Below are 25,950 nucleotides of genomic sequence, written 5' to 3'. Positions count from 1 at the left end.
CTCTGACACTTAAAACCATGTCATCACAAGAGATCAAAGGATGAAAAACTAAGTGCAAATAAAGGTTGAGTAACACATTTAAAGGCAAGTGCTTGCAAAACATCAATGCTCAGGGGGAAGCTCATATTCACCATGGCATCTCAGAATTCTTCTTTAAAGTGGGCTAAAACAATTAAAATATTGCTATTATGCCAAGCCAGTGTCAACAGCACTAGCAGGTCAGGATTTTTGTTTACAATTGACATATTTGTCCACTACCACTAGATACCACATCTAATATGCCTTATGTCGGTAGCTTTCTTTATTGAGCATGTAACCAGACACCAAGAAAGAAGCCAAAAAAAAGAAAGAAAGAAAGAAAAGAAAAAGCTTCATAATTCTAAAGAGTTGATTTAAGCTTCTTGAGGAAATTTTCATGAAAAAATGTACAGTTGTCCCTCGGTATCTATGAGGAGTTTTTGTTCCAGGACCCCCGCGGATACCGAAAGCTGCAGATGCTCAAGTCCGTGGTATAAAATGCTATAGTATTTGCATATAACATCCTCCCGTATACTTCAAATCACTTAATACAATGTAGATGCTATGTAAATAGTTGCCAGGGCATGAAAAGTTCAAGTTTTGCTTTTTGGAACTTTCTGGAATTTTTTTTTCTGAATATTTTTGATCCCAGTTTGGGTGATCCTTGAATGCCGTACCTGAGGATACGGAGGGCAGATTGTATAATTTCTTTGCTGGAGAGTGCCTCAGGCCCTCATTCAAAGACCACCACTCTAACCTACAGAAACAAAGGAAAGGATTAATAGCTTACTTTGTTGAGCTCTTACTGTGTGCTAGGTACTATTGTCAGTATTTAACGTATCTTAGTTTATTTCATACTTACAATAGCTTTCTTAAGTAAATTCTATTACTGTCCAATTTTAAAAAATTCTTTTCCATTATGGTTTATTACACGCTATTGAATGTAGTACCCTGTGCTATACACTGTGTCCATTTTATGCACTAGTAAATTGAGGCCACCCACCCTAGCATCTCGCTCCCAAGCCCAGGGCCCTAAACATCATTCCTTCTAAACAGAAGGAGAGAAGGGCTCTTAGTCACAAGCCCACAGAGAGTCTGACAAAAACAGAGAAGGCAAAAAAACTGTAAAAAAAACTTGGATAACTTGAAAAGCAGAAACTTAGTCATTTGGGAAGCTAAAGAAGGTCTATGTGTTTATCTGTTTGTTTCCTAAATGTTTCTACAGCACTTACTCTGCACCAGACACTATTCTCCTTACTTTGCAAATCTTTGTAACTCATTTTATCTGATGCCAACCCTAGGAGGTAGGAAGTGTAATTATACCCATTTTATACATAAGAAAATGGAAGCACAGAGAGGTTCAATAACTTGCCCAGTCCCACAGCTAGTAAGGAGCAGAGCCAGGATTTAGAAATGGGCAGACCTGCTCTGGAGTCTGTGCTTTTGAATGCTGTGCTGTATTATACTATATTACACTCTATTACAATAACAGAGGCCCATTCATTCAGCAATATTATTATTGCTGCAAGGCAATACTAAATATACATGACTAATAAGTTTCAAGAAAAGATGAAACTTATTTTGGTGTATTTGGTTAAGAAATCGAGATTCCCCAGTACATTTTATAAGGATTCTCATTCATGACAGTTGAATTTGGGGGTTATTTTATTTTTTACAATGTCAAATCCCAACCATTTGAAAAAAATTCAACCTCAGTACTTTCAGATTTACCGAGGATACTTGATTTGAGTTTTTACTGTATTTAAGATTAAAGTTGTGTTGAAACGAGCTACCATATTTACTTTGTAAATACATGTACCAAGGGAGAGTAAAGTGGCTGTAATTTAATTCATGAAAAGTATATAAATATAATTTATTTCTAGATCAAGAAATGAGGCATTGTCTGTAATTCCCTTATATAATCTCCATCCTCAAGCAAAATAAATAAAATATTCCTCAGAAATGGAATTCTTTGAGATTACAAGTACTAGGAAGCCTATAATGGGCATTTGATGTATCTTTTGTCTAAATTGTCGGCTGTGCTTTTCCTGTTACTTCCTGTTGGTATTATTGATGAGCAGACTATTTGCTCAGCATTAACATTAGTTTTAGAAAATAGACCTAAATAAAGTAGAAAACCAAACTACGGCAGCCATTAGTCATTCAACAGAATGGTTTTCTAGAAAGGATACAACCCTTACACTTGTTTTTAAAGGAAGGGCGTTCTTAGCCCACAGATCTCTCTTAACCTGCCTTTAGGCTCTGCTGCTATCTAGTGACATCCTTTGAAGCACCAGTGCTTTGTGGGTTTGCTTTGCCCACTTAAAGTTATATATTGTATAGCAGGATCCCAACTGGCAGAAATCAGTGAAGAGGAAAACATGGTATTAGCCAGAGAATATTATTTAAATTGCAGAATATGATAAAATGCATGAAAACAGAGTTGCTGTATCTCGTAAAAGAAACCTGAGGTTCACGAAGTGGTTGAAAATGCCTGGTTGGGGCTTCCCTGGTGGCGCAGTGGTTGAGAGTCCGCCTGCCGATGCAGGGGACGCGGGTTCGTGCCCCGGTCCGGGAAGATCCCACATGCCGCGGAGCGGCTGGGCCCGTGAGCCATGGCCGCTGAGCCTGCGCGTCCGGAGCCTGTGCTCTGCAATGGGAGAGGGAGCTGCAGAGGGAGCGATGAGGGGCTGTATTCAAAATGAGAACTGCTGAATAAAAAATAAGATTTTATTCTAAACCTAAATATGGCCTATGGCATCTTTCTGCAGCTCTGGGGTGGATTCAGCAGTATTTTTTCCGGATCAGCGCCTCAACTTTAGATCTGTGACACCAGCCAGGCAGCCTGAATCAATGAATCTGAAAGCCTCAAAGAGCATGGACCTTGGTAAGTGAGGGTGAGGTGACATCCAGGTCAACTGTCCAGCCTCAGCCCATCTATCTTCTTGAATGTCCTGCCGTTGTTTCTTCAACTCCAACCTTAGGGGGCGGGGTTTGCTGAAACTTGGAAGAGGGGATATTGGTCATCCTATCTTCCTGTCTCCTCTCACACATTTAATCGTAATTACCGCTTTTTAAAAGAGGGATAAGTGACATTTTTATGTATAGGTCAGAAAAATAGGAGTATTCTTTCTGGAGGATCTGAATGCCATTAAGCATCTTTAACTCACCTGCCTTTACGTTTGTACTCTCACCTCTGCAAGTGTTCTTCTGTTTCTCATGTACATACCTGTTGCAGGGCCTGGGAAGATAAGGCAGTTCAATGAATCCTCTTCTACAGGGCATCCCATCTCTCTGTGCAATGGATGGAGATGGCGGCAGTGGAGAAGGTCTATCTCTATAAGTGCCCATCTCCAAATCCTGTAATACCAGAGGGAAGAGGGGTCCCTGGGTTTGCCAGATTGAGGGAGTCAAGGTACTTTGGTTTCGTGCCCAGACAACCTCAGTGAGATTCTGAGTCCTACAAGGAATTTCTGGGTGACTGTTGGCTGCCAGGGCAGAGCAAGGGTCCCTGCAAACTCTGTTCTCCAGGCTCTGGAATGTGAGATCCCGGAAGACATCTCAGATATCCAAGCACATTGTTGCACTCCCATGGGTCCTTAGAGAGAGAGAACTATTGGAATAGGATGCTGGTGCAAAATAACTTCTCAGCAAAATATTCACTGCTTCCTGAATGCTCAGAGGCCAAACTTTGCCAATGTCTTTTTTGTTTGTTTGTTTGTTTTCCGAAGCATATTACATATTTCATTAGTAGCACCAAGAAAATGGAATAATCAAAACTGTGTGTTCCATGAAACAATCTGATAAATAGTGCTTATCTGTTACTCATTTATAGGAGTTCAAAAAGATGTTCAGTCACGATGAAAAAAGAGAAGTTGATTCTATTTTCTATAAATTAACTAGATCGCTGGGATACATTTGCTCTAATCACTTATAGTAAGAGACTGACAGAAAGCCTTAATAAGGAAGCTGTCTCGAGCACTGGTCAAAAAGGGGTATTTTCTCAAGCGTGAACCTCTGACCAAAGGAATAATGTGTGACAGTGACACAGATTACTACTAATAATTTAAGGAGCAATTTGTTTTTATAGAGTGCTTGATAAATATTTCCTGTCCTGTCTTCCCAATTTCTCTGTAAAGAAGATGAATGCGTAAAAACTGCTCTCAATTTGGGGTGAGAAATATATTACTCTTTTCCTCATTTAATTAAAAAAAAAATAAGTAGCCAGTAGTGCGGTTTTTAAAAGTCTCTGCAAAAGAAAAAAATAGCATCCATTTTAAGAAAGAAGAAAATTATATCAGTTCCATAAAAACAAAACCTAAGCCATGTCCAGAAACAGTTTTTCTGTTTCCATTTCTTGTTACTGAAAATTTTGTTTCTGAGAAATGTTCTCGTTTAGAATGAAATAGCCCTTGCAAAATATGAATAGTTAGCAGTCACCCTTTGCATTTTATTGTACTTATAACATAAATGACAATAGTAATGTTTGTTCAGTTTTACATAGTTGGGCGAAGATCATGAGCTCTTGTCTTCAGGATACAGGTATCAAACATTGGTTTAAATGCACCATACAGCACAAGCACTGGTATGTGCACCATACAGCACAAGTGGTAAAATGTGCTATAAAAGCATTTTGTAAGAAAAAATAGCCTCAAAAATAGCCTTTTGTAAAAGCATTTTGTAAGAAACTATCAAAGTTTGATCCCTTCCAGGAAAAGCCAAATTAAAGCTAACAGTCTTTCAGAGGGCTCTGAGGTCAACGTTCTAGGGCCATTCTGAACCCCTATTCTCAGAACAATTGAGTGAGCTCAATACGTATGTTGTTTTTTCTCAATGAATAAGCTCAGGCGGTACCAGAATGGTAAACATTTGGAAGTGTCTTCCCTGTTTGATTAGATGAAAAAGATATTGTAAGTAGTTTAGTTTTCCATATATGGCACTGGGCCAACATAAGGAATGAATATATTTGATAAAAAGGTTGGTGACTGTGCTTAGAGGAATAATCCTCTCGGGGTCAAGATCCATTCTTCAAAAAGTTTAAAAAAATTGAGGTATTTAGGTTGAACAGCAAATTAGGGCTACTTGATTGTGTTTGACCTAGAAAAACAGCAATTTCATATGTTCAAAATGAAAAAGATAAACCTCCTATTTACTGCATAATTTATGTTGGATATTCCTCCTTTATAAAGCCTTTAAACTTCTTCAAAGGCTAATAAGCCTCATTGGTACCTTCTTTGTTTTGATTTGTTTCATTTTTGCTGCTGAGTCTAAGCTAGTATTTTCATTTGCATATTATGTTCAAATTATTTTAAAGGTGAGTGGGTTCCATTTCTTTCTTTTCACTTATGTTTCCAAAGACAGACGGTTCTTATTGTGAAAAATAAAGACTTCTCATCCCCATCTCCTTCTTTTACTTCCGAGATACAAACATGATTTTAGTTTGCTATGTATATCCTTATAGAAAATTTTAGTTTGCTATGTATATCCTTATAGAAAGTACTCTACCTAATTGCCATTCCATCTATGTACAGACATCTCTGTGACACGTTGTGTTTCTTTATACTAATTGTATAGTGTTATGTTATATGAATGAATCTTGATTTATTATTTACTTTTCCCCTTTTGATTAAATTTGGACTTACTTGAGAGTTTGTATCTTTTGGTTTGGATAATTGTATAGTGTTGTATAGTGTTGTATAGTGTTATGTTATATGAATGAATCTTGATTTATTATTTACTTTTCCCCTTTTGATTAAATTTGGACTTACTTGAGAGTTTGTATCTTTTGGTTTGGATAAGGGGGTTTGGTGCATTTGTATTTCTTATTCTTTATTCTATGATTTGTTTATTCATATTCTTTGCCGAAAATGTTTCCATTTGTTAATTCTTTTTCATCTTTAAACTATTGTTATGTATGTTATAAATAACTTTTGCAATCTATTATTTGTCTTCTTAGTTTGATTGTGATATCCTCTACTATAAAAAAGGCTTTAGTCTTATAGTCAAATATTTCCATCTTTTCCTTCATGACTGTTTGGTTTTATTTATCTCATTTATTTTCTTGTACATTTAAAGGCTTGGTGGTTTTTTTTCCATGTTTAGCAATAATTTTATTCATGGTTTATGAGGTGGAAAAATTTTTCTCCATGTAAATAGGCAAATTATTCATAATTTACTGACTTTTATGTCCTTCCCCCATTAATTTGGAATGCAGTCACATTGAATACTAAATTCCCTTTCATACATAGGGTGATTTCTAGACATGCTGTTCTATTGATACATTGGTCTGTCCCATGCCAGTATCACCCTGTTTCAATTGTCATCTGACTACACTGTATTCTGATAACTTATAGAGCTATCGTCCTCTGTTTTTTCTTCTTTTGTAAAATTACTTTGGCCCTTCACATGCATTTATTCTCCCACATGAACTTGAGATCAGCTCATCAAAAATGAATTTAAAGATTAAAGAGGAATGCTTCTACCATGGGTGTGCCCATTAATTTATGAGGTTTGCTCTTGGTTCCTGATAGAAATGTTTTGATCAATTTAAACAAGTTTCTTTGTGTTCCTAGCTTCTTGAAAAGTTTTTTTATTTCCTCACTTTGTTTAATCAGGAATGGATGTTGAATTTTATTAAGTGATTTTAAGAATCTATACAGGATGATCATGTGTATTTTGTTCTTTATTCTATTAATATAGTGAGTTATTTTAATAGATTCCCCAGTATTGAATCTTTGATTCTTTCTGAATGACTCTAAATTTTTCTGTGCATTTGAAGAAGGTAGAAATGAGCAACAGCATTTATCTATGTGATCTAAAATGTAGGTGTAAGACTCTGATTATAATTTTACTCAGGGTCATTAATTCCTATATATCTAAAAGTTATAGATTTTTTGAGGCTATTCTGCCTCGATATTTGTGGGTAATTTTGCTGGCGTGCATGTGGCCACATTTAAGTCAGATCAGAAATGATTAAAATGATGAATAAAGGGAATTTATTTTTAAATAATTAGATGTAACTATGCTTATTCAAAGGGGTTAGGGTGTCATTTTCTGGGTTTTCCAGAAAATCAATCTTTTCCTACTAATTGTAGACTTTCCTCTATTTATTTAAATTACCAGAATTACTATGTTCAGTCTGGATCCCTTTAATTTGTTCATAATTGAGCTTGTGTGGGTGTTGAGCTGGAAGCTCTCAGGAGCTGAGTAACACAGCTGCCTCTTTGGCCTTTGGCATAGGGTTTTCCCCCAAAGAGCTGACCTTGTTGGCAGTATGCCAGAGAGTCACATTCAAAGACTTTTTGATGAAGCACAAACATCTTCAATATCCAGGCCTGGTGTTTTATGACCCCCGAATGCTATTTAAGAATTAGTCTGAATTATTCAGGGAACAGCACTTCAGTATTTTGGCCCATTCCCTGACTTAATCTATAGCCCCATTCAAAGTTAAGTTTAAAACGCTATTTCCCGCAAGATTTTTTTCCTGAGAGTTTTCTCTCCTGTTTCAAATTGACCTCCTACTCCCATTTCAGAAGGGTGTTGTGTAACACAGTTAGAGGAAGGCTGAAGGCAGTGCAGATGGAAGATGCTGACCAGCTGTCCTGCCTCTGTTCAATGAGAGGAAATGAGCTTAAAGTGATGCATGAGGCATTGGGACGAAATTTTAGGAAGTTTCCTGACAATGAAGGTTGTTAACATTCCACTTCTCATAGTCTCTTAAAACTGTGTGTGTCTTGAATGACTATCCCTAAAATCAAGACGATAGATTGGTTTTCTTTCAAGATCTGTGATACAGCAATTTATTATCTGCTAGTTCCTTGCTGAAATTTGTATTAAGATAGAAATGTTGGTAGGCATTCACAGTCGAAGTAAATTATAAATCTGATTTCTCATTTCAACAAAAGATTTGGGTCACGTTTTGAATATAACCCTTTCATACACATCAGGCATTCCTCTCAGAGGGCAGTCAGATATCTCTAGTATCCAATGGAAGATGGGCATGAAAAAAGTTAATTAAACCCATTCTACTGTTCTAATACTTTCTTTTTAAAATTATTTTTTATATAGTGAGGAACCTTCATATGCATTCTCAGAAATAAGACAAAAATCCTGAACACTGAATACACAGGAGAATTTTTATAAAAGTGTATATTCTGATAACTGTCATGCTGATTTATCAATTAAAATATATCATATGATGCCATATAATATTTTAATATAACTTTTTATTTATATCCAGGGATCTTCTTTATTGTCCATCAGTAAGTAATACCTCTGGATATTGTGAAAGCTGAATTGAGTACCACTATTTAAGATATAACTTTGACTTATTAAAAAAACAAAAACAACAACCTGATTGGTAAAGAAGAATTAATGGTAATACTAAAAGAAAGCACCTACCATCTCTATTAGATGAGGAAGAGTTCAAGGACACAATCAGGTGAATGTCCTAAGCTTTAGGAAGTCAAAATGAAGGAATTACAGAGAATATTTACTCATTGATTAAACAAATGTTTCTTGAGTACCTACTGTGTGCCGGGAAGTGCATTACATGCTGAGGATTCAGTAGTAAATGAGAGAAATGGTGCTTGCTGCAGATACCTAGATGACAACCCTAACAAGAAAGGGAAACTCAAGAGTGAAGATCCCCAAAAAGAAGTACTGACATGATGATAACTCATCTCAGAGAGAGGAAACGGGAGAGGCATCTGAAGCACAAGTGTGGCTACTCTAAGAACTAATTGTTAAGCTTGGCTGTGTAGAGAAGAGAAAGAGAGAAGCAAAGGGTGTGAAGAAAGAGTAACAATAATCTAAAAGAATCAATGTAGGAAGAGTTAAGCAGCTGCACACGATGAGGCTTGCAAAACTTTTAAAAGTTAGACAGTCAAGCTATTTTTAGAGCACGAAAAAGAAAGCGTGGTGGACCATTGTTTACAGCACGTAACAGCTGTCAGGTGGAAAGCAGAGCCACCGGTTCCTGTGTTAATTTTATCTTCATGCACACAAGAGAATGATGTTCACACTGGAAAAGCATGGCTGCCAGCAAGAGGAAATCTAGACACTTTGTATCCATCCCTGTGCACTAAGAGGACTGTGATTATAAAGTGACTATTCCTGATCATTAGAAATTAGGAGTAGAAATTAGTAGAAATTCTCGGAGGATTTCTCTTTGTCAAATGAAAAGGAAAATAAGAAAGTGGTCACTAGCCACCTCAATGCTGGGGTCTCTGAAACAACCAATGTCTGCTTTCCTTTTTGATAGGATTTCTAGACTGATAAATCAGGGAAATATTATACATGTAGTTTACATTGATCTTAATAAAGGTATTTCCATTTGTTTTCTGATTGAGACTTTTACCAAATTATGCACTAAGCTAGGTAATAGCATTAGGATGCCCTTTCCCAAAATGTGCTAATTAAGGTGCATTGTCACTCTGAAAGGAATTAAATAACATATACTATAAGACTCTGTACTTGGGCCCTCTTGTTATATTCTAACAAAACAACAGAATTTGATGAATATTGGGTATATAACTTGGATGAAGACATGAAAAGCGTTCTTACCAAATTTTCAATAGATGTTGTCTCAGAGAATTGGGTAGTATGATAGACTGACAGAATTAGCATTCAAATGATTTATTCAGAATTGAAGAAGATAGAATTTATCGAGTGATGATGAATGCATTGAACAGCCATTTATTGGATACTTTCTCTATGCCAGGCAATACCTAGGTAGATAAGATAAAGCCTCCACTCTTACGGTATTGTCATTCTCGTTGGGTAAATAGATGATAAGGTTGCATAGCAGTAAATAAATAATAAAATTTCAGATAGACATGATTTCTCTGAAGCCAAATTCAGGTAAAGATGAAGACTGGGGAGAGGCAAGCCTAGTTTAGATAGGGTGGTGAAAGATAAAGGCAATGTCCTGAAGTCGGGTTAAAAGAAATCAATTGTACGAGTGTAGAGTTTAGGAGACCTGGGATAATAACAGTTACTGAAGGTGTCCCTGTGTTTTAGCTCTTGCCTGACATGGCCACCCCCAAAACTAGTTCCGTGTTACCAGATTAAGGAAGACAGCAGTTCCACTGTACCCTGGCCTGGCCATAACCCACCTGGATAGAATGCTGTATTTAATTCTGGCTACAGTATTTTAATAAAGACAAGAACAGAGTAGATGCATCCAGATATTGGTGAGAGGCCTTGAAACCATGTCTGATGAAAAACAGTGGAAAGAAATAAAGGTATCTTGCCTGGAAGAGAGGTGACTTAAGAGACATATGAGAGGGCTTCCTTGGTGGCACAGTGGTTAAGAATCCGCCTGCCAATGCAGGGGAGATGGGTTCGAGCCCTGGTCCTGGAAGATCCCACATGCCGCGGAGCACCTCAGCCCGTGAGCCACAACTACTGAGCCTGCGCTCTAGAGCCCGCGAGCCACAACTACTGAGCCCATGCGCCACAACTACTGAAGCCCGCACACCTAGAGCCCATGCTCCGCAACAAGAGAAGCCACTGCAACGAGAAGCCCACGCACCACAACTAAGAAGTAGCCTCCGCTCGCTGCAACTAGAGAAAGCCTGCGCGCAGCAACAAAGACCCAACTCAGCCAAAAATAAATAAATAAATTTAAAAAAAAAAGAAAAAGAGACATATGAGAGGTCTCCTTAGATATTTTCATGGTTAATATTGAAAAACTCAAATCTGTTTAAAATCGAATCTGCACCCCAAATATATCAAGCGATGATAGCCAGATCAGAAGATACATCAAGTTTACAAGCTTTGAAATCTAGGAAGTTAATAAGGATGGAAAATTAATTCTGGTTTGTGGCATATTTTGTGTGCAAGGAAAGAATAGATACATAAATTGAAACAACTCATGAAGACTGAGAAGCAAAATTCATCAGAAAAATGGAAAAGGAGACACTGTGCATTTTTTGTCTTTAGATAAAAGGTACAGTTTGGGTTTTTTTAAATTTTTTAGTGTACCTTAATATGTTTAAATAGAGTAACCACACAGGTTATAACTGAAGTAGGGTAACTAGATGAAAATAGGTTCAATGAGTTTAGAGAAATTACATATCAGAACTCAGGCTGAATTCTTCTCTGTTGCAAAAAGAGAAACCAGGAAAACTTAGAATAACTGACTTCACACATCCAAAGCCAGGCCTCTTTCAAAACATTAAGAGAAAGCAACATTTGCGTTAACTAAAACATATAATTAAATTTTAGACAATTGCACATTTAAAAATGAAAATAAATTAAATGAAAATAAAAATTAAAATAAATTAATAAGTAAAATAAATTACTATTAACTAAATTATAGTGATATGGATCACTTCTCTATACCTTTAATATAACTAGATCATTATATTGAATATAGCAGAATAATGCAGATTCTGTTTAAAATTAATTGGAATAACTATTGGGGTTGGAAGCAAAGGTACATAAATGCTTCTTTCTGTAAAGGACCTCTTTCTCGCCCTGTAATTCCATAGGTATCCTTTTTTTTAATTGAAGCGTAGTTGATTTACAACGTTGGGTTAGTTTCAAGTCTACAGCAGAGTGATTCAGTTTTACACATATATATATTCTTTTTCAAATTCTTTTCCATATGTATTCTTTTTTCTTTTTAAATTTACAGTCCCTAAGGAATATATTTTAAAGAAGTTCATTTTCAAGACTAATTTGACTTTGTGTTCATTATTACTATTAGGTAGAAAAGGATGCCTTTTTTTTTTTTTTTTTTTGCGGTACGCGGGCCTCTCCCTGTTGGGGACTCTCCCGTTGCGGAGCACAGGTTGCGGACGCGCAGGCCCAGCAGCCTGGGCTCACGGGCCCAGCTGCTCCGCGGCACGCGGGATCCTCCCGGACCGGGGCAGGAACCCGTGTCCCCTGCATTGGCAGGTGGACTCTCAACCACTGCGCCACCAGGGAAGCCCCAAGGATGCCTTTTGTGTAGAAATTGTACCTTTATGCTATTCAATACTTTGTGTGTTGTAGACTTCTCTGAAAGTTGTGGCACCTTCCATCCCACTCTCATGCCCTTTTCCATGAATAAGTGCTGGTAAATACCTTAAACACAGTTGCTCTCATTCACCATTTGTTGCGTGAATGACTAAGAGGCGCAACTCTCTCATATGCCCCATCAGAAAAAAAAAAAATGTTTAAAGCAAGAACCATCCCTCTTACATAAAAACACTTAACCTAGTGCCTAGAACATAAGAAGTTCAATGATGTTATTAGTCACAGCATCAGTCGTGGAGAGGGTAATGTCAGTAGTGGTATCAGAGGTGAGCCTCTTCATATCCTACTCGTATTTTTGTACTTGGTGCCTGACTTGAGCTGCCGGTATAAGTAAATTCTCCTCAAGTCAATGTTGTGAAATACTGCAGAAAAGGTTGCTGTGGATTTCGTATGCAGATTCTTAATTCAATCATGGAGTCACACATGGTCTCAAATGTTGCCATGGTTTTTCACAAAGATTAGGTTTCTTTAAGCTGGGGTATTGTTTAGTGGCATATGTAGATAAAGTAAAAATTTAGTCTCGGGAAGAGAAACCCAAGGCTCTGTTTTCCCACAAGAACTATAAAGAAAACTATAACATTTGGAAATGTTTATAATTGAACCTTAACCAATGACATTATGCCAATGACAAACCCATGCCAATCTTTCTTAAATTAGCTTCTGTATATTTAGAGCATTATTTGTGCTCCGATGGGAAATCCTGATCAATGGAGAATCTGCCTCATCCTTTAGAACTGACATATTCTGGGCCCCTCTTAAAACTTGGATTAGTATATGAAGTGCTTTCTTCTTTATATTGAATATTTTTGCACCTCAGTTGAGGCTCTACATCTCTGATACTAACCATTTTAAATAAGGCCAAATATGAACTTTCTTTCCTACTTGCCTTTGTTTTCTAAACCACTGTTCATATTTAAATGAAATTCTGTTCCTTTTTTTTTTTTTTTTTGCGGTACGCGGGCCTCTCACTGTTGTGGCCCCTCCCGTTGCAGAGCACAGGCTCCGGACGCGCAGGCTCAGCGGCCATGGCTCACGGGCCTAGCCGCTCCACGGCATGTGGGATCCTCCCGGACCGGGGCACGAACCCGTGTCCCCTGCATCGGCAGGCAGACTCTCAACCACTGCGCCACCAGGGAAACCCTAAATGAAATTCTGTTCCTTTTTAATAGAACTTTTATACTAATATAAGAACATCTTCATAAAATATGAAGCTAAGGAAGTTTTTCAAAGCTAAACAAAATACTTAAATTCTCCTTGCAAATATGAACCATTTTACTTGTTTTGAAGCGAGAGTTCCATTAGCTGAAAATACTATATATAAATATATAGTTAAATATAGTATAATAAAATATATAAAATATATAGTATAATAAATACATGTTAATGAAGTTTGGCAGTTTTATAGTTGTCTCTTCCAAATGCTATTCAGAATGATAAATATTTGTTACTGGCAATACTTTATGCAGAGATTAAAACTACTCTAGGAAGGTACAACTATCTCATTTTTAAGTGCAGAAGTTGCAGTTCTTTAAAAAGCAAAACTTCTTTGGTCTTATGTATTTCTATTCTCATATATACATATTCATATTTTTATATTCTAATTTTTCCCCAAAGTGATTCTACTGAACATATGCTTTTAAATTTGGGTCCTTTAAGAATAATCTAGCTTAAATATTATTCTCTGTGTCTTTGTTTCTATAATACTGCCTTCTAATTGTAAAGCTTGCTCTTGAATAAATATAGCCTGATTTATTTGCTTAATATTATATCATTTGGCTGTAAAAGTTGTCTCCAATTTTTTGCTCTTAGAAATAGCAGTGGATTGACCCTACTAGTACATAAACCTTTGTAAAAATTCATAATTATTTCATCATTGTGAATTTCAGTATGTATCATTCTTTGACCAAATGTTATATAAAGATTTAAGGCTTTTTTGATATATATGACCAGCTGCCCTCCAGAAGGGAAATTACACTCTTCTCAGTAGTATATGGAAGAATCTGGGTGTCATCGTTTTTTTTATTTTTGCCAATTTTGTAGGCTCAACAGGAATATTTTAATTTTACCTTTAAAATTATTGCTGTGGCTAAACATTTTTTTTTTTTTTTTTTTTTTGCGGTACGCGGGCTTTTCACTGTTGTGGCCTCCCCTGTTGTGGAGCACAGGCTCCGGACACACAGGCTCAGCAGCCATGGCTCACGGGCCCAGCCGCTCCGTGGCATGTGGGATCCTCCCAGACTGGGGCACGAACCCGTGTCCCCTGCATTGGCAGGCAGACTCTCAACCGCTGCGCCACCAGGAAGCTCTAAACATTTTTTATATATTTATTTATTGTATATTTTCTATTTTGAATCATCTGAGCATTTCCTCTGTAAGCCTGAAAATTTCTAAATTAAATAGCACTTTTTGTAAGTAAAATGTTAATCTTCATTAAAGGTCAAATCTCAGCTCTTGCTCATGGGGGAAAATAGATATTTTGCTTTTACTTTCCTAAAGCTAAGTATGTTTCTTCCTCCAAAGTATGTATTAATTACTGCATCTGTATCTTTCATTAAATGGTTAGAAAATGTCTAGTTAAACATGAATCAGAAACAGAGTCAGAACTTGGACTTATTTATGGGAAAAACTTCTAGGGTAAATCAGTTAATCTTACTAAAATAATTTCTTTTTGGTTCTTCACGGGAACACTAAAACTACTATACCGTGTATCCAGTGGCTTTGGCTGATTTAGAGCACATTAGTACAAGGGCTGGTGTCGCCAGAAACACCTACTCTATTTTTATAAGACTGAAAAGTTGTCCAACACTTGAAAACATAATTTCAGTCCCATGTAAAATTCACCCATCCATCCCTTTTCCTTCCTTCAACAAATATTTATTGAGTGCTTCCTCTGTGCCACACACTGTTCTAAATAATTGAGAATTATCAGAGACAACAGACTATCTTATTTCTGTAGGCTACCCTTAGTGGAAATAGTCTCACGAACAGTAATAATAAATGAATAAAGACACCAGAAAGATATTCAGTATAACAAACATAAACTTCCACAAATTGTGGAGAGAAGGAACATGACTGGAAAAGCTAATGTTTCAATTCCCACTTGGTTTCTAGTGTTCATAAGAAAAGGTTACTAGGAACTCTATCAGATGATGTTATTAAAATTAAAGCAAAACTTGCAATAGAGATCAAGTTGGAAATTGACTAATCATGAGTGATGGTTTCAAGCGAGCTGGGAATAGCTAATCTACCCTCTGCTGATCCAGGAACTAACTGACATAATCCCCAAGCACATCAGGATTGTCCTGAAAGAATGTGAGACCTGCAGAGGTTGCAGCTAAAAAGTCTTAAAAGGAAAACAAGAGTGTACCGAGTGATTGGAAAACATTTAGCCCATTTTCTAAATTTGGAAAAAAATACTTAGCACCCAAATTGAGTGAAAACTGAGTTATGTCAGAGGTTTCCTATTTCTCTCCTTAATAAATCAGTAGATTCCAGGTCAATAATCTTAGTGCTTTCTCCTTTGTTTTTTTTTTCCCCTCTAGAGGCAAACCATAAGTGGCAAAGTCCTCTAATTATGGACTAGTAATGAAGCCTTATCGAAGATTAAAGAATATGTTCGTTAATATAAAAATAGGTGAACATAAAATTGAAACTGAATTGTTTGAATGTCTTAGTAGTAACTTGAATGATACAGTAAAGAACGGTCAAGCAAGTTTGGAAATTTCTGAGTTAAACAGTCTTCTTAAACACAAGATTGTTCACAACCTTTAATGTGTTGTATGCACATTGCTGGGCATTTAAGAGTCCCCACAAGTCTTCAAGATACAATAATGTGCAGCATCTCCCAAACTCATTTGATCACAGAAACCTTGAGTACAGACCGTCTCACAGGACTAGAGCTCTGAGGAATGCCCTTGGCAGAGAAGATGTGTTTGTGAAGTTGAAAGGTGATGTGCAAGAGCCAGAGTAGAGTGAGGAAAGAAAGGATTGCCAGCAAGCTGGGACATGTGAGCAATGCTGTGCAGCGGGATGCAATCTGGGAGAGAATTTCCAGGGTAGAGAAGTGTCTGTGGTCGCTAAGTATGCAGGAATTAACTGCAGAGCAGCATGAAAGAACAAGGATGTAACTAAGCATGAATTAATAATGGATTATGATGACAGAATGTGGCTGACTGCATGCAATGTGCCTCAGAAAGAATAGCACATGTATGGTGAAATAACCTCTCATACATTGCTGGATGACTGTCTATCCAATGGCTAGAAGCCGCTGACTTTCCTTTACTCCTGGTAAAAAGATCAAACTCCTCAGCCCAATATTCAGGGCAGTGATGATACCTATTAATCTAGAATATGAAGAGGAAAAAGAGAGAAAGCAGTAGTATCTGTGATGGTAGTGGTGGTAGCTAATGTTTTTTTGAGCACTTGCTATATGCCAAGTGTGGTTTTTTGCACAGCAGTTCTATTGCCATTTTATAGATGAGTGTAACAGAGTTTAAAGCGATCGATTTCTGTAAGGTATCATAGCTAGTAAGCGATGGAGCCAGGATTTGAACTCAGGCACATTAAACTTTGATGCCTAGGCTCTAAACCATTGTACCTTTCTGTTGCAAGTGAGGCTTATTAATTTCCCAGTCTCAACTGTAAAAACAGAAGACCATCACCTTCTCTTCTTTCCTATTTAAATTTTAACTTTCATTCAGGACCCACTCAAGTCTTGCCTGCTCCAGGGAGCTGTCATTTTTTTCCAGCTTTCTCTGAATCCTTTTTTTTTTTTTTTTTTTTTGCGGTACGCGGGCCTCTCACCGCTGTGGTCTCTCCCGTCGCGGAGAACAGGCTCCGGACGCACAGGCTCAGCGGCCATGGCTCACGGGTCCAGCCGCTCCGCGGCACGTGGGATCTTCCCGGACTGGGGCACGAACCCGCATCCCCTGCATTGGCAGGCGGACTCTCAACCACTGCGCCACCAGGGAAGCCCTCTCTGAATTCTTAAAGCAATTTCTTTTGGTATCCTGAATTTTAGCACTGAATTGCATACTCGTTTGGGTACCTACTGAGTGAGAATTTCTGCCCACTCTAATCAGATTACAAGCCTTTACAGGGTCATATCTTTTAAGTCTTTGGCTTCCTCCTCACCACTTAGAATGTGTAGGTGTCAAGTAAATCCAAGATGGATGATGTGGATGGGTAGCGTTAGAGCAATCTGGCTGCAATCTCAGAAACCCATTGATCTCCGTGATTGATTTGACTTATCTTACTAAGTAGAAAGGTTCACCTTTTCTACATCAAAATATCGAATGAATGGATGAATAAAAGTGCAGACGAATACTTAAAGTATAAATGAATAAAAGTGCAAATAAATGTTTGATTTGGGTAGCAGAATAGAATAGGGATAAAAATATTTTAGGAGGGTGTGGAATATAGCAGTCTACGTTCACTTTCACTTACCCAAACTCGTTCATTTGAAAGTGTTTGGAGAAGGTTCATAATAATGAACAGATTTAAGGAAAGAGTCAAACGCAGAAAATACAGAAGGCCAAGGGCTTTAATTCCATTACATAGAAAAGAGTGAAAGCAGTTGTTTAAAACTTGAAGAAAAGGGCCGTGTGCTTTATTTCCTAATTGGAGGAATCTATGAATAAATTAGGCAATCACTTGACATAATTGATTTAGATCATGTGAATTCCCTTGCACTGCCAGGGAGGGTTAATTAGATCAGATTGTTTTGTGGCCCTTCCTAGTCTTCTATCACTGACATTTTTTCCCCTTTGTGTTCTTCTATCATTTCTTTTTGTTATCTTCCTTTTAATCTAAAGCAGTACATCCTTATATTTTAATTTATGAGAATTTTTTCCTTTTGTTTGTTGAATTAGAAAAAGTTGAAGATAAGTATTTCTCTAACAAAAAAACGGTGTGCTTATTTATGACTCCCCTTTTCATTTTCCGTAAATCTGTGTGCAGAAGAGTGGTGTAGTCTGTGCCTAAACCTCGTGCCATGGGAATTATATTCAAAATGTTCCTGAACTCCTTGCTTTTACGTGCAGCAACACGAAATCGAATTACATCAGGACAGAGTAATTTGACTGCGTGTGAGTTGTGGCGAAGGTTGTGTAAGCTGAATATTCAGAGATTTTGCTCACCTTGGGTCATATAGTATTAGTCATCGTGACAAATACCCCAAAATAATTCCCCCAAAATTCTGAATCAAAGAACATGATTAACTTAGAATAAATTGGAGATATTCTACATAGTTTAAACACTTGGTACAGGCTCACCCATTACAGCTCCGTAATTTACGCCCATTTTTATCCACAAAGCAGTTTTTGTATTTAGGTTTAATCCAAGAATTTATTAATACAAGTACAGTCTTCTCCAGCCTCATATGCTAAGACAACTGAGGAGCCTTAAGAGGCCCCATGATCACGTAACCTGACTTAGACAGTATCCAGCATAGATGTATTAGTTAACACTTAAATCGGCTAAATTAACTAGCCCCTTAGATATCTAAATCTGTATCCAAGTAAAAAAAGATAGTTTTTGTAAAATAGCAAACCATTCTTGTAAAACTGGTTAAATAGTTTTTTACAAGCCATAATTTAGAGATGTTGTTATATTGAAAATGTGGTCACCAAGTCGTTAAGGGCAAGAATTTCTAAAAGCTCAGTCTAATTGTCTGCCCCACTGGAAAAACTGATCATATGCTTCATCATTAATGGACTGGGAATATACTTGTGAAAGCAGGCGATAATCTTAAACAGGCGTTCAATATATCATTACCATGTACTTTTCTAAGCATGTGTTAGAAGGTTCATTTTGAAAATAAAATGCCAGTATTAAGAGAAATATGTAGAGAAGGTTATTTGAGTGGAAAGAGAAAATATTTTTTTCTTAAGTTGGAAAAGAGATTTACTATGGCTAGTATATGTGAAGCTAAGGATGGCATTCATTTTGGATTACACTGTTGTTTTTTAATCCAGCAACATCCTGAAAAATTAATTAATTTGGAAACTCCAGCTTTCTTAAATACGATTGAGACCCTGTTTAAGAGACACTTAATAATCACTCCCTATTATCCTCATGTTCTGTGTTCAAGAGAATAAAGGAATAATTATAAAATACATGACAAAGGATTAACATCTCTAATATAGGAAGAGCTCTTGGTAGTAATTAGAAAACATTTCAATATAAAATTAGAAATATATATGATCAGACAATTCACAAAAGCAAAGAGAAATTTAATAAGCCAATATATATTAAATATATTCAGCCTCACAAGCAATGAGGAAATTAAGATATTATATTGGCAAATATTGAAAAATATATGCACCAGCCTTACAACACATGCTTGTTGTATTTTTAAGTTGATGCTGCCTTACTGCGAGGCAATGTGGTAATTGTATAAGTCACCTTAGCACCATTTTTACCTTTTATCCAGTAATTCCATTTAGAAGAACCATCCTACCAAAAAAAATGGAAGATTTGACCAAAATTTAAGTTTGATTTTTACTGTAGTGAACTTAATTTTCCAGCAGGAAGAGGATTAGTGAAATTATAGGCTATTAATCTGATAGATATAATAGACTATTATGCAACCAATAAAACTCTTCGGAGTATTTAATGATATGAAACATTAATGATAAAACATTTGAAGAACACAGTGTACAATTAGTATATGTATGTATGTTGAGATGTGCGTGTCTATACATATATAAATAATGGAAAGACATTTATCAAAATGTTAACGTTGATTTTTCTCTTAGTGGACAGTGCAAGGATCATTTTTATCTTAGATATATTTCTGCATATTTCAAATCTTCAAACATGTGTTACACTTAAAATTAGAATAAAATCAATTGGCATCGTTGAAATAACTTTAAAATAGAATTTAAAAAGCAGGTAATCCTGTCCCTGATAGAAATGGGGATATTTGGGGCTTCCCTGGTGGCGCAGTGGTTGAGAGTCCGCCTGCCAATGCAGGGGACACGGGTTCGTGCCCCAGTCCGGGAAGATCCCACATGCCGCGGAGCGGCTGGGCCCGTGAGCCATGGCCGCTGAGTCTGCGCGTCCAGAGCCTGTGCTCCGCAACGGGAGAGGCCACAGCAGTGAGAGACCCGCGTACCGCAAAAAATAAAAAATAAGAGCACATTCCACTGCAACTCTCAGAGAACTCTACCAGCAGTGGTGTAATAAACGGGTTTTTTGGTCATATATTACATGAAGTCCGGATAGGGCCAATTCAGTGTCCCAGTGAAGCCATCAGAGACCTAGGCTCCTCCTCTTTTTCTATTCTGTCATTCTTGATTTTTTTGGCCTTTGTCCTCATATTTGTTACTGCAGTGTCCAGATGGTTGCTATATCTTCAGAAATCATATCCATGTTCCAGGCAAAAAAAAAAAAAAAAAGTGGTGGACGGGGAGAAGGCAAAAGGCTGTGTCACCTTCTTGCCTCCGTATCAGGATATCCAATATTGTCTAAGAAGTGCTGCCCTGAAAACGTCCACTTTTAGCTTATTGGCCAGGCTACGACATGTCATATTCCTTGTCGCCAGAAAGCAGCTGGGGAGAACGAGGCTGCTGGTGACACTGGGTCAGCCAGCCTACAGTGTATGCCGTAGCTACCCTGTAAGGCTGTATGCTTCTGGTCACAGCTTATATACAGAAGTGCAAAGAGAGCCTCCTGTGAGCTGGCAGAAGTTGAGAGTTCTTTTAGATCTTAGTCTTTAGGGAGTATTATTCCAATCGTATTTTGATACAATTGTAGAATGGGTAGAAAAGCAGTAAGAGAGCAATGACCTGATTCCCTACCTACGGTCAAAGTGAAGCTTGACCAATTATATATTGAGGCAGGAGCAGAGGTTGAGGAGCCAGAGTTGCTTGGGACAGTGACGGTGCCATTTTCCAGCTGGAAACTCTAGTGAAGGCACAACATATAGAAAGGAGATGCCCATATGGAACATCAGTAAATCATTATTTGTTTTCTTCTTAATGATCCTAAAGCTATGATTTTTAAGTTTATATTTTCATGTCCTGGACTGTTGAAACAGTTCCTCTGGTTGAAGCAGGCAATGATTTTGTTTTTTTTTCCTATCAGTCATTCTAGGCACAAGGCTTAGAGCCTACGTGCTTTACAAGGACCTACCCCAAAGGATCCGAGACATGAAAAAATTACTGGCTCCAAACTACGAGAATAAAGCCAGAAATTTGAAATTAATAAATGACTAGTTCTGAAATGTATCATTATGTCAGTTTTATTCATTGCTACATTTAGAATTTATTTTAAAATATCAGTACATTACATTTATATTTTGGGCTTTTTTTCCCCAGCTGACAAGAATTTCTAGGCATTCACAAAGATCGATTAAAAAGTCAGTCAGTTCTTACTAAATGAGAGATTCATACCCAAATAATTTTAAATCAATTTTTCTGAATATCTTTCAAACTTTTATGACAAGAAACTGTATTTAATGTAAGAATTGGGGGCAGCAGAAAGGAGGGGATGATGCACCATAAACGCAGCCCAATGCTTTTCCTTTTTCCCTTACTTGGTTGGTAGCTTCTAAGGCCTCCAAAGAAACCCCTGGTTTAAGGAAAAGAGATTTAAAAATCGCTTCCTGTGAAGTCACTTTGGAGTCTGGGTCTAGCAACTTTCTCCTTTTCCTAGTAATGTTTTCTATTAGTTCAGCCTTGTTCAGGATCCTTAATATATATCTCAATACCTTCCAAAAAAATAGTGAACATTTAATATGTATGTGTAACCACCCTTTCTGCCAAAAGGAGCCTGATTTCAATGAGCTCACCTAATAGATCAGTATAAATTCCCAGCTCATTTCACTAGTGTGTGCAGACCTTTGTGATCCTTTTTAAGGGAATGGTTGTATGCTCTGAATTGGAGAGACAGCACATAAACCCCCAAATTAATATCCTCTAATAAACAGTGAGTCCGGATGACAACTTTTCAAAATCTATTACATACTAGTAGCCTTGGACAGTTTGCATATTAAACAGATGATAGTAGAGTCTGGGCAGAAATATAGACACTATTACATATTTCAGTTCATGCCAGAACAGAAATCTTTTGATAGCTCTTATTGTAGCCAGGAACAGAAGCAGCTATACAGTCCCCAGCCAGAAGCCAGGTGCCAAAATTAATTCATGCAAGAATGAACTGAGTTGCTGTCTGAGTATGAAGTCCATAAGCTCTGGGGGAAATGCACATGAAAATCCTGGGTAGCTCGGGTTACTAGATCTTGAGGGTTATAGTTCAGTTCTGGGATGGCCAGTTAACTTTACAAGAGATACTGCCTCGTGATGGGAGAGTATGTTGCTACCCAGCCAGACACCCCACAAGCACCTGAAGAGAGCAGGGATGGTGTTCAGTAACGTAAGCCCTGCGCATTACTCAGGTGTAGCAGCCCGACTTGTCAAATGTGTAAGTGACACACAGTTTGGCGGGTTAGCTAATGCATGGATGACAGAATAGGGATTTAAAAAGATCTCAACAGGGAGAACTGATGAGCTGCAATTCAGAAGATTAAATTTAATAGGGATAAATGTAAATTCCTCTACTTGGGTTCAAAAAAAAAAAGAAAAGAAGCAACTGCCTCCCGTCTTACTCCCATCCAGTTCATTTTCCACGCTGCAGCCTGGGTGATCTTTGTAAAACATAAATCCGATCATGTCACTTTCTTGCTGAAAATCCCTTAACAGTGTCCCATTGCCTTGAGGATAAAGACAAAACTCATTAATGTGACTTTTGAGATTCTCCATAACTGACCCGTTTCTTTCTCCCCCATTCGGTCTCTCACCAGTCACGCGCTCATGCTGAGCACTTCTACTGTACAAAGGATTTTTAGATTCTGTGTGTGGGACCTGTTTTGGGGCTGTCATGTTTCCTCTGTCCAGAAATCAACTTCACCCTTCCCTCTACATCTCCAGGTCTCAACTTAAAGCCATCAGGAAGGCCCAATCCATAAACTAGGTCTAGTCTCTGTATTACCTATCTTCCCAGTTCCCTGAGCATCCTTGTTTCGTTCCATGTATTTAGTGAGTACCTACCATGTACCAGGCACTGTTCTAGACCCTGGAGACAAAACGGTGAACAAAGCAAAGCCCACATCCACATAGAGCTTATGTTCTAATGGAGAAGATGTCAGTGATGAATGCTTTGTAGAAAAAATGAAGCAGGAGGAGGAGATAGTAACAGACTTGTGGGTGGAAGGCCTTACTTTAGGTAAGGTGGTCCGGCAGGACCTCTGTGATGATCTGATATCTGTGAAGATGTGAATGAAGGAGAGCCATGAACTATGTGGGGGAAGAGTGTGTCCCAAAACCCTAAAGAGGGTCGTACTTGGCATGTTTGGGGAACTGCAATGAGTCCAGGATGGGTGAAGTACGCTGAGCAAAGGGAGAGCCATGCAGAACAAGTTGGAAAGGCCCCCAGGGACCAGGGCTTGGAGACTCTAGTAAGTTTTTAGATTTTCTTCTAAATGTGATTGGAAGCTATTGGTAGGCTTTGAGTCAAGAGACTGTCACGGTAAGATTTTTGTTTTGTTTTTTGTTTTAAAAGGATTACGGTAGCGCCTGTGTGGAAAGTAGGCTCTAAGGAGTAAGCGCAGAATCCCAAAGATGAGTCAGGGGCTTATCACATCTGTCAAAGTGAACGGCTGAAGGTGGCTCTGATCAGGAAGGTTTGCTAATAGTCCTCTCACTATTTGTGGTTAGTTGTGTGATAGAAACCCTGCTGGTGCACGGCTCGAGACTGTCTTGTTCACTTCCACAATCCCCGTGCCCAGCATGATGACTGTCATAGCACTGGATCTCCACGGACATTGGTTGGACAGAGACCTGGCTTAAAGCAGTTAATATAAAAAGGACTTCAGGATTTTCATTGACTGTACACTTGACGAGCCAACAATAGGCCAGTTTGGCTGCCAAAATCTAATACTGTCTTAGGTTGCATCAAAAAGTTGGCAGGGGGTGAAAAAGAAAGATGTGAGTCCCCAGGCACGCCAGGCTGCTTCTACTCTGTTGAGACTATTGACCTGATCCTACACCATTTTTTTCCTCTAACTTCTAATAATGGTGGCCCTCAGTCCCAAGACCACACACTGGATTCATTTGTGGTTCTCTCTGTTGCTTCATTCCTATGTTCGAGCAATAAATTCTCTGTGATGTCACTTGGATTTTTCTCTTTCTCCCCTGCTCTAACATTGTCTGAACAATAGTCAATGCCTCCCCTTGGTAACAATTTCCAGGTGTATGAGGCTCAAGACAACTTATGACAACCCTATTTCTTACTTCTGAGACCATCAACAACCATGTTTAAGAGACACTGTTTGCCCTTTCACATGGTTATGAAATTCTACTTTAGGAGGTAGTGGTGACTAGTGAAATGTATAGTTCTTGATGGTAAAGCTATTAGCAAAGTCCTACCACTTGGACTCATATAATAGAAGGAATGTATACTTTGAAGTTGGGAACTCTTCAGTTCCCAGCTATCCCATCCCACTTGCTAACTTAATGACACAACGCTTCTGAGCCTCAGCTCCCTCCTCTGTAAAGTGAAAGTAATAGTGTTCACAGAGCTTTTGTGAGGACTGAATGGGATAACATATATTAAAATGCTTAGCATGATTTGTGACACGTGTAAGTTGGTAGTAAGTTTTCGTTTCCTTCCTCCTTATCCCTGTTAAAGAGAGACTCACTCTATGGAAATATACATTGTAAATAGTGGGATGAGAGATGTGTTGTTTCACTGGTTCATAGTGAATAATGGCCATTTGTTGTGTGACTTATAGGGTAGCCTCTGCCCTTTCTTCCCCCGTGGTTTAATCAATATTGATTTCTTGCTGATAACGGAAATACTTACCAAGGGCCTAGGAAACATGAGAGTCTTCATAGTCTAAGTACTGGAAATAGTCCAACCCTTGGGTAGATCCAAAGAATTCACCGAGAAAGAAGTTTCCTGGGAGGGATCTCACGGTCTTTTCCCTGTCATAGATTTAAAAAAAGAGAGAGAGAGACTCCATACAACTAACCTGAGGGCATTTGTAATCTGTAACTGTTTATGATGTGAAGATGAATAAAATACTATCTTTGCCTTCATTGAAGTTTCCCACAAATCAACATAACATAGGATAAAAAGTGGTATATTTGCTTGGAGGCAAACCTAAAGTGTTCTGGGGGAGACAGAAATAGAGTATTCTACAAAGAGGAGGTTATAGTGGAGAGCTGGGCCCAGGAGAAATGTAGTATTTTTATATGAGAGGTTTGAGGCATTTCTATTAAGGATAAAGACAAATAGGAAGAAACAAGAAATCACTGTAAATGACTTCAATAACAGGTAAATAGAGGAAAATATAGGGAGAAAGGTAAAAAGGATTCAAACCTTAAATAAAAGACTAAGGAAACTATTTTCTAAGCAGGTGAATTTAGTGAAGGTTTTTGAGTAGGTTAGAGAAATGATGGAAGTGATGTTTAGCATAGATTAATCGGAATATGGTAAATAAGATGTAGAGTTGAGCAGGTGGAGGGAGGTCAAGAGCAAGTTGGAGGCATTTGCCAAAGTTCCGTCATGGGATGGAAGAAGCCTTGGATCTGGTTATGAGGACACTTGGAAGAAAGTCATGTGACCTGCTCATGAAGGTAGCATGTGTGCTGTCAGGACAGGAATAGCCCTGGGCCTAGACATGGTTTCCTTTCAGTCCACCAGCTTAGCTGCATTCTCTTTGTGGTCCTGTATTCCAAACAAATTTTTTAATTGCTTATTCTCAGAATTGATTTCATCATATCCTTATGTAGGTGGCAAGCAGGTGATGAGACTTTCGAAGAATATCCTCAGTCACTGATCACATTCTTAGCCCAGTGTTCTCCCCATTACACTTCGGGTTCTAGTTACTCAAGTAGTCTTAGG

The 25,950-nt window shown here is 38.0% G+C and overlaps 1 protein-coding gene across 1 annotated transcript in view; it reads left to right on the top strand.

Annotated features, from left to right (window-relative positions):
* The window catches only part of PARD3B (par-3 family cell polarity regulator beta), a 1,041,103-nt gene that overhangs the window by 612,967 nt on the left and 402,186 nt on the right, over positions 1 to 25,950 (top strand). Inside the window, exon 15 of the mRNA XM_067740882.1 lies at positions 2,790 to 2,905. Coding sequence (XP_067596983.1) covers positions 2,790 to 2,905 — 116 coding nt within the window. The remainder of the gene's footprint in view (positions 1 to 2,789; positions 2,906 to 25,950) is intronic.

The sequence above is a fragment of the Pseudorca crassidens genome, chromosome 6 (genome assembly GCF_039906515.1).
Source record: "Pseudorca crassidens isolate mPseCra1 chromosome 6, mPseCra1.hap1, whole genome shotgun sequence".
Taxonomy (NCBI): Eukaryota; Metazoa; Chordata; class Mammalia; order Artiodactyla; family Delphinidae; genus Pseudorca; species Pseudorca crassidens.
The sequence above is the reverse complement of the archived record's forward strand: the minus strand, read 5'-3'. Positions and strand labels throughout refer to the sequence as shown.